Source organism: Neltuma alba, unplaced genomic scaffold (genome assembly GCF_004799145.2).
Source record: "Neltuma alba isolate B1F8T4 unplaced genomic scaffold, ASM479914v2 tig00005509_pilon, whole genome shotgun sequence".
NCBI lineage: Eukaryota > Viridiplantae > Streptophyta > Magnoliopsida > Fabales > Fabaceae > Neltuma > Neltuma alba.
In genome coordinates this window covers 20,244-29,953 of record NW_021634139.1, presented here as the reverse complement: position 1 = coordinate 29,953, position 9,710 = coordinate 20,244, and the positions used below count along the sequence as shown (strand labels likewise).

Here is a 9,710-nt window from a genome sequence, read left to right as displayed (position 1 = left end):
TACTATGAATAGGGTATGACATTGACTGGTTTATTTGAATGCATTTTCCACGCTACTTTATAGTTAGTTTGTAATATTTGAAGGAATCAAAGGCGGTTAGGAGGGCAAGTAGAAAGAATTGTGTTTAAATCCACGAATAAACACAACCATTTTGGGAGAGCTAATTATTTAGGCATTGAAAAAGAGTTAACCAGCATCCAGTATTCTAGTGTCGTACCATAAAGTATCCCCCCCCCCCCCCAAAAAAAATAACACCTAGTATCCTAAAGTATCTTATGTGGTATATTCAACATCTTAAATTATCCTAGAGTAACTCTGTGTTGCTGAAAAAATGCCGTGGGGATGTTGGATGGCAGCTCTCTGAGACTTGTTCTCACAACTTGGTTACCGGGGGCACTGTAGTACAAATTCAGATTTAATTAAATTAGTATGATACTCTTCCGGTCTTTAATATAGGACCCAATTCTTGAGTTGGTTTTAGTCCTAAATATAAGACTCATTTCTCATATCTATCAATTTTCTTTAAATTTACCCCTATAGATACTCCATCAACCATAATCAAGTAGAAGAGAGAGAAGAGGTATTAAGAAAGATGATTATGGTGTTTTAGGAAAAATGTGTCACTTTTCTTATAATTAACTAACTTACCTAACTTCCTTAATCTAATCAAATTAGTTAAATGGGTCTTATATTAAGGATCGGAGGAGTAATTTCTTTTCAGAAAAATTCACTTTCTTTTCATATAATTTCTTTTTTTTTAAAAAAAAAAATTTAATAACTGTTATTCAACTCCCTATAATGGAGGCCCAGAAGTAGGAAGGACAATCCCTTTAATTTTGGATTAGTGTAATTTGCCATCATACTCCAGAATATTTAAAATAAATAACCGGTACGTGCTTAAAATATTAAATAACGCATGTTAATAACTAATATAGTTAATAAGTACTGTGAAATATGGCTCTATTGTAGTAAAACACTGAAGAAAAGAACCTTGGTTTTTGTCGGAGAATCTACTTTTGTATTTCTCGCCCACAATGAAATATTTAATTTGAGCTAAATGAGGAGTTTGGTCTGACATTTGGAAAAGAAAGTGTTGGGAAGCATATGCCTTTTTTCACCCCAAATTAAATGAGGAGTTAGGCTTTCTTGGTTATCTTCTATTTTTAAAAGCTTTGCCCGCCTTGTTATTTGTTATTTAAAAAAAAAAAACAAATGATTTAAACTTGTCCCCCCCCACCCCGCACTTTTTTGGTTACAGGAAGAAGGCAACTGAGAAGTCCCTATTTTTGAGCTGTATACAGACACTCGTGAAGTCTTTATTTTATTTTTTAAAATTCGTAGTGTTGTCTTTTAAGAAATAAGAGCATGAAAAAGAACAATTCATCTCATCTAAATTTTTAATTAAAAAAAGGCACGAAACATGAGAACAGTGCAGTGTTATCCGATCAGTTCTAGGCAAATTTATTGTTTTAGTTATCTTTTATTTACATTAATTTAATTTAATGTGCTATAATTGAGAATGGGAAGGATCCGAATAGCATTTATTACAGGCAAAATGCTCCCTAGCGGCCGATGGCAGAGTTCTAGTGCCGCGGCCGGCCAAGCAAAGCATTTTTTTTTGAAATGAAAAGGTAAAGATGTGTTTTTATTGTTTTTCTTAAATTTTAAAATCGTAATTTGGAATTACTTTTTCCTTTGTCCAATTGTTTCATGTCTGAATTGAGAAATGATAATTTTAGAATTTTTTTAGTTTTTTCATTAATAAATACAATAATATCAATTTTGACCCTGTTTTTCTTATTATTTGGTTTCATTCTACTTCTCTTTCTTTCTATTTCTTATCTTGACTATCGTCTATCATATTGAAATTTGAACAGTCTAAATTTAATATTGTATAAAGTCAATTTTTAAATATTTGTAATTATAATTTTAAACTATACTAGCTAAAATTTTGCAATTTCAGTTTATTAATTTAACATTTATATTGATAATTTTATGAAATATTAATTTTGAACCATTCAAATTTTAATCTATATAAAAGTGAAAGAGAAGGGAAGTTGAGGGAATCCAAATCTCTCTTCCTGCTGAAAACACTGGCATTATACATAACCATGTATGGGTAAAATGATCTGAATAATTGTCAAGCTTGTCGGCAAGAATTAAAATGTTAACCACTAGCAACAGTTAAGGAAAGCTAGCACCCAAAAAAAAAAAAAAAGAGTTAAGGAACAGAAAGAAGAAAAGAAAATGCAAGAAACGAAACAAGAATAAGATTAAATTACAAACAATCAATCCATTGCAAGCTGCAATCCAAACATAAAAAGAATGATGGAACATAACATGAAAATGCAATAGCAGATAAAATATTTTATGGTAATAAATCTCAGTTCAGCACAATTCACACCCACCATAACGTAAAATGAAAATGTCAAATGAATAGTTGTATCTTTTCCTCAAAGCAAAACACACTCTCATACTTGAAAGAATATGCCTCCCAATCTGCCTCTGAAAATTTTGCATCAGCAAAGCAGCTTGCCTCTGAAAAGTTTAACTTCAAACCCAATGGATCGTTCTCAGTGTCTTCTTTTGAATTTGATCTGCTCACTGCTTTATTACCATGAAAAATCAAGTTAGCAAAATATTTGTAAATGCAAATGTTTTCTTTCTTGGATTCTCTCAATTTCTTCATAGCGTCATGTAAAGATAGAAATAAACAGAATGGTAGATCCCACTTTGACACATATAAACCCACACAATCTTGTTCCTATTTCTCTCTATTTCACCTTACGAAGGGCTTCAGGGGATCCAAATTCAGGCAACAATAGACATAAAAAAGGTAAAACTTCAACAATAGAAACAAATGTAACAAGTCTTGATCATATCTCAGGCTGTTTATCCTTAAAGTCATCGATCAAGACTCACTGGATAAGTTCTAAGTTTAATTGATATGTTTATATCATAGTTCTGTCAAATCAGTATGTTGATCAATTATTCAGAAGCATGGTGTTTAAAATTCAAAGTCAATGATCCAAATTGATGGTCGAACTAAAAGTAGTTTTAACTCTTTAAAATTCACAATTCCAATCCTACGATCAGTAACAAGTCAGAAAATATTGTTACTCACCTTATCTGATCTATCATCGGCATAGAAAGTCAAAAATTCCACAGCAACTGGTCCAAGATGTGCGTTCTCGTGGAGCTGGATTTACAGTGGTTTGCTACACCGTACAAATCATAGGAACATTATAGAAAAAACAGGTGGGAAACATGAAATTACCCAAAAAAGCATAACACTCTCAGATGTCAAACACCTCAGACAAAATGTGAAGCAATCAAGTATGTAATTTGAAGCATATCAGATGTATCTTAATATTTGTAATACCTGAGATTCAGTGCTTGCAGGCATTTCTGTCTTTTCCTGCATTGTGGTAGTAGTTGTTTCAGCAGCAGCCACATCTGAAGGTGGCAACGATTCTTTAGCTTCTTCTTCTTCTTTTGATGATTCTCTGACAATTGTTGATTCCTCTACTTTCTGTTCTTCAGCTGCTAATTTTGTTTCTCCAGATTCTTTTGGTTTCACAATAGGTGTTTCTCCAGATTCTTCTGGTTTCACAAGAGGTGTTCCTACAGTTTCTTCTGGCACCACAAGAGGCTCTTCTGGTTTCACAATAGGTGTTTCTTCAGTTTCTTCTGATATCACAAGAAGTGTTTCTCCAGATTCTTCTGCTATCACAATAGTTGTTTCTGCAGATTCTTCTGGTTTCTCCTCAATAGCCCCTGATGCCATATCAGTTTGAGGCACAGAGGACTTACTAATCATCAATGCCTCACTGGTTTCAATGAATGATGATCCATCAACTTCAGTTGCTGCTTCAACTACTGTTTCAGTCTCTATAGCTGGAGAAGGCTCATCAATCCGCCCAGCCTCTTGAGAATCTATCCCCTGCTTCTCTTCCTGCTTCAATTCTGCTTCTAGTTCTTTTATATCTTCAACAATAAGCTCATGAGCATCTTTAATTTTCTCTGCTTCAAAAAGTGGATTCTGTTCCACAGTTTTTGAATCTTCTTCTTCTTCAGCTTTTTGGGTTTCAGCAACAACTTCACTTGCAGCAGCAGATTCAACAACTGTTTTGACCTCTTCTTCAACAGCAGCAACCACCTGTTTTTCTTCACTCTGAGATTCTTCTACTAATTTTCGGGTCTCTTCCACTGATCCTTCCATTTCGTTATGAGCTGCAGTGACAGACAACCCCCTTTTCTTCTTCTCTTCAACTACCGAAGACTGACACTTATCATTATTGGGTCTCACATGACAATTCCCATTTCGCCCATTTTGTTCTCTGAGGATATTCGGATCAAGCTCGCCTAAACCCAGCGTATTTAAAGGAAAAAACGAAGAAAAAGAAAGGAACAGGCGTGAGAAAGTGATTAATTAAAGAAAACATAAGATGATCAAACATAACAATTAAAGACGTAAAAACGAAGGTATCATAAAGAAGAGTGGGAGGTAGGGAAACAGGGTAGATGAAGAATTAATACCTCGGGATTGATTTTGAACAGCAGACGAAGAATGGTGGTTGGGTTGTGAAGGGAAATGCTTATTATTAGCTTTCTTGAGTTGTCTGTTGGATTTCTTCCTGGAAGAAGAAGAACGTGGAGGCATGGTTGACTGGTTGGTGATGACAGAACTCAGAATGGCAGATGAAGGGTTATCGCCACAGGGTTATGCCTTTCGAACGGCTTTATCATTCGTTAGCTTCTTTTGAATTGGAGTGACAGATTTTGTGGATCTTATATATATAAATATATATATTTATATAAAGGGAAGTGATTTGAAATTGAAATGGGGAAGGAGGGAACAGAAAAAGCGTTACAGTGAGCAACGTGGCTTTTAGCCTTCGAAGCTCCCATCCCATAAATGAATGGAAAGAAATGCAGTGATAGACAGGAAATATGATATTATAATGATTTATAATTTTATTTTAATATTATTAGATTATAAATTAATAGTTATCATTTTCAATTGAAAAAGGAACCTATATTGAAATACATATAATACGCATTTTTACGTTTTTTAAAAATCATGTAAATTAAGTTCGAATATAATAATAAAACAAAATTTTCCCATGTAATAAGTATAATTTGATAAAAAAAATTGTTAGTCAGGTTAAAAAAAAAGTTAAAAAATTGTTAGACCAAAAAATTTATTAGTTTGAAGTTTGAACAGAAGCTTAGGAAAAAAATCAAAATTAAAGAAAAGGTAAAACAGAGATTAAAAAGAGGCATAGGACCTGAGTATAAATAACACTGTTTATATACTAGGGAATAATAAAGGAAAAATTACAATGAGGTTCCAAATAAGAAAAACAATTAAAAAACAAGTCTCCAATGTTGTTATTATCACCATAAGACTTGTCATTATAGACTGTTGAAATTGTTATTGGGATCTTTTGGTAATTATTTCTCTTCTATGAGACTTGATTGTAATTCCCCCAATAATAAATTGCAGGAAAAAATTAGTCGAGTTTCATATAATTTACTTCAATTTTGTAATTTATTTATTTTAATGAAGTTCTTACTATTTGATCCAATAATTTTAATTTATAAACTTTATAAATAATAAATTTCATTTATAGAAACGTATGGATGATAAAATGGTATTAAATAAAACGAGAGAAATTTCATAAAAGCCATACAATTTTATAAATTAACTTACTGAGTTTTACACTTAGGGATGAACACAAGGATCCAATTCACAAAATAAATAAACTTAGAAAATTGATCCAAAATTGAGGTCGACTACAAGGATCTATGTAATACTTTTCCCGAATAAAATTTATTTTTAGAATAATAAATATTGACATATTGATTTCTCGTTGGGCCTTCTGGACTCAAGCCCAACAGTTTAGAAACGGCAGGCAGATGCAAAGCCCTAAGACCCAAAAAAAAAAAAACTTAACGCTTCCAGCATGATCATCTTCTGGAAGCTTCTGTAAGTGCTCAACCCCAGAACCCCACACCTCAGTTTCGAACCCTCGGGGCTCATCCGGGCCGGAGAAAGACCTTGGAGGCTCATGGCTGCGGCGAACCAAGCGCGGCCACTTTCTATAACCTCCGAAAGGATTAACCTCAAAACGGTGGAAGAAGCCGTGAGATCGCTCGTGAAGTGGAGAAAATCCAGGTCCCACAGCGAGAAGCTCAACTTATCGGATCAAGAAGACGAGTTCTTCTACCTCGTTCTCTCCCTCAATAAAGTCCCCCATCGAGATCGCGCAAATACTTATAAGATTCTTCTTCCGCATTCTCTCCTCTCCGAATCTTCCGAGCTCTGTTTAATCATCGATGACAGAATCAAGAAAGGACTCACCAAGGATGATGCGCAGAAGAAGATCAAATCCGAGAATATACCTATTTCGAATGTCTTGAAGCTCTCGAAGCTCAAGTCAAACTACCGTTCGTCCGAGGCGAAGCGAGAGCTATGTGCTTCTTACAATATGTTTTTCGCGGACAAGAGTGTGGCTCCGCAGTTGCCGGGCCTATTGGGGAAGAAGAAGGTTCCTGTGCCGTTGGATTTGAAGGATAGGAATTGGAAAGAGCAGATTGAGAAGGCGTGTTCTTCAACATTGTTGTGTTTGAAGACAGGTACGTGTTGTGTGGTGAAAGTGGCCAAAGTGTCGATGGAGATGGGTGAGATCGTTGAGAATGTGATTGCTGCTTGTAATGGTATCGCCGACGTTGTGCCCAGTAAGTGGGGGAATATAAGGTCGTTTCACTTGAAGCTGTTGGTGTCTCTTTCTTTGCCTATTTATCAGGCTGATCCAGATAAGGATTCTAATTAATTACACGGCATGTACATGAGCTATGCCGAAAATTTAAAATTTTGTTTCAGTTCCGATTATAATATTCTGCTTCTATTTTTGTTATTCTATAGTCTGTAGTTACTCACATCTTGTTCAAAATTAAAACTTATCCAAAAATTTGGAAGATGAATGTTGGTTGGTGAACACCATAATGTTTCCCAAGGAGTTAATAAGAAAAAGTTTTCCGTGACCGCTTTTCATTTCCGTTAGGAGAGTGAAATAAACATCATGTTTGTTTCTGTCTCTTCAATCTAATCCATATTTTTTTGCCAAAAAAAGAATGATATTTGTATTTGAGTATGCATCAGTGTTGTGCTCTGTATTCATTCAGTATTCACGTTGATGCATCTTATTTCTTGAAAGATATCGGAGAAAGTTATTCCTAGGGTGAACTAGTTTGTAGCAGGAGTTTAAACATTTGTGCATGCTAACAAAAGTAAGGGGCTTTTGGATTTAAAATATGCCCTGGATTCAAAGATTGTGATCTATCTTTCTTTGATGTTTGGATATCTCATTTTCTCTCCTTTTTTTTTTTTGGGTTTTGAATCTGTTAGTGTATTTAGGTCTTGCTTGTACAAATTAGACATATAAGCTTCACGAAATATTTTCATGGTCACGAGGGATTGAATGAGTTTAAATTTACATGCAATTTTTGCTGGCCCAGGAGCTAAATATTAGGAAAAATTGGGAATATATCCGTTATTGAGAATTTAATTAGTAAATGGTACTTAGGAACAATGTGTAATTAAACTTTCCCAGTGTGCAATTCAACTTTCTTCATTTGCAATCCATCTTCCCTTGTGTATAATTATATTTTCTTGTGTCACATCTTCTCTTTGTGCAACTAAACATACCTTGTATACAATCCATTTTCCTTTTTGTGTAAGTTATCATCCTTTTGTGCAAATTAGTCTCTTGTATCTGAATAATATTTTGTGCAAACCATCTTCCCTATGTGTAACTTATCTTCACTTATGTGCAACTTATCTTCCTCTATGTAACCTAAGGAATCATTTGCCAATTAATTTTTTAATGAGGGATTTATCCCCAATTTTTCCTAAATATTATTGGACAGAGTTAAGATTTTACATTTGTCTGCTGTATTATGATTGGATGAAGGGCTTTTTCTGGGAAAAATATTGGATATCACATAACACAACTGAAGAGTTCTTAATCATTTTTAGTTTTGACCATGCACAATCCGATGGTCACCTTTGAAATCTAGCATCATTTGAAGTGCGTTGAGTCCTCCTTGCATACTTTTTTCCTTGCGGAAAAGACATGAAATTGAACCTCTTCCCCTTGACAGAAGGAAGTCCGCAAAAGGGTTTCTACAATTTGTGCAGTCTTGGTCTTTGCTCTCTGGCTTTATGGGTAGAAGGTCATTAATTATTAGTACTATCTTTGAATTTCTTTGTTGGGCAAAAAGTGGTAAAGAACGTCTATTTTACCACTTTTCAATAATCAAACATGGCAGCTGAAAAAGAAGACAGAAAATTAAATGCGGTAGCCATTTGCTCAAATGTTTCATTTTTTTTTTTTTAAATAGGGCTAGGCATTGATCACATGACGTTATGAGCCAGGTTATACTACTCCGTTTCTTATTATAAAATTTAATTTTTTAAATGGGTTTATCTTTTTTATAATATCTTTTTTGAGTTTGTCTGAGTATATTATTATGTATTTAATACATTCTTTTTTAGGAGAATTGTAATTAGGTCCCACTTAAGGGGATTAAATACAAAAAGGTTCTTTGGAATTATTAAATTATTCTGAAGTTTTAAAGGATTTTTTTGTAATAAATTTTATTTATTTAATTATCAAATTATTTTTTTTTTAAAAATTTATATTGACAACTGAAAGAGTAGTGATTGACAACTTAGAGTGTAAGATTGACAACTATTGCGGTTGGTTTTACAACTCATGCGTTATATTTTGTTAACCACCGTTTTAGTTGTCAATACAAACTAAAAAAAGAAGAAGGGTAATTTGATAATTAAACAAATAAAATTTATTGCAAAAAGGTCCCTTAAGACTTCAGAATAATTTCATGATTTTAAAAGATTTTTTTGTATTTAATTCTTTTGAGTGGGACCTAATTGCAATTTTCTCTTTTTTTAATTTATCTCATTAGTACTCTTTCACATTTACTTATTTATATATAGGGGTATATTTGAAAAAAATTGTATTTATTACATATTAATTGCTTTTAACTAATTTTAACTGTTTTTTTGAACTGCACAATTTAGTTAAAAAGATCTTATTAGGGCGGAGGGAGTAAGATTATTTGACAATATTTATTATTAATGTATAAAAGTTGTCGAATAGGTAAATATGGTCACAGGCACGACATGGAAAAATTTGGATTCTAGTTACAGATCTATTTATGGAAATAAATATTAGTCAATCAAGCTATTGAACAAATCATTTTCTCCATTAGATGACAACTTCAACGATTGACAAGAGGACAATGGGACTCGTCATCTTTTGACGCTTGACACTTGGAGAATGGAAAATCCGTTACTTAGGGGGTGTTTGGATATAAACCAAACCGTGGTTTTAGAAGTGTTTTTACGGATTACGAAGTAAATATGTGAAGGAAATTACCTCGTTTTGCAGAAAAGTGCTTTTGAAACCATGGTTTTGGGTTTCCCAAATACCCCCTTAATTTGACTTGCTTAATTGATCAAGCCACATTGGTTATTTTTCAAATTCGACAATAGAAATGGTCAATTTTTTTTTTTGATAACAATAGAAATGGTCATTTTCGAAACCCTAAGAAATTATTGTAATCAGGCCTTCACTTCCCCCCAGGCTCCCCCCCAACCTTCCCTTTCATGATTTTATTAA

General features: G+C 33.5%; 2 protein-coding genes across 4 annotated transcripts; one reads left to right on the top strand and one right to left on the bottom strand.

Moving 5' to 3' along the window:
* Positions 1–2,248: 2,248 nt before the first annotated feature.
* Positions 2,249–4,721, bottom strand: LOC114747929 (enolase-phosphatase E1). Of its 3 annotated transcripts, none has more exons than XM_028936275.1 (4): positions 4,540–4,721; positions 3,383–4,365; positions 3,125–3,215; positions 2,249–2,604 (listed from the first exon to the last, which is right to left on the bottom strand). In XM_028936275.1, the coding sequence occupies exons 1-3, from the start codon at positions 4,661–4,663 to the stop codon at positions 3,138–3,140; spliced, it is 1,185 nt and encodes a 394-aa protein (XP_028792108.1). In that variant the 5' UTR covers positions 4,664–4,721; the 3' UTR covers positions 2,249–2,604; positions 3,125–3,137. The 3 variants fall into 3 exon arrangements, with proteins under 3 accessions (XP_028792108.1, XP_028792107.1, XP_028792106.1); XM_028936274.1 differs by having other exon boundaries at positions 2,249–2,607; positions 3,125–3,218; positions 4,540–4,716; XM_028936273.1 differs by having other exon boundaries at positions 3,125–3,218; positions 4,540–4,715.
* A 1,302-nt stretch (positions 4,722–6,023) lies between these two features.
* On the top strand, positions 6,024–6,914 carry LOC114747930 (ribosomal L1 domain-containing protein 1-like). Its single transcript, XM_028936276.1, has one exon. The coding sequence runs from the start codon at positions 6,075–6,077 to the stop codon at positions 6,837–6,839; it is 765 nt and encodes a 254-aa protein (XP_028792109.1). The 5' UTR covers positions 6,024–6,074; the 3' UTR covers positions 6,840–6,914.
* Positions 6,915–9,710: the final 2,796 nt, after the last annotated feature.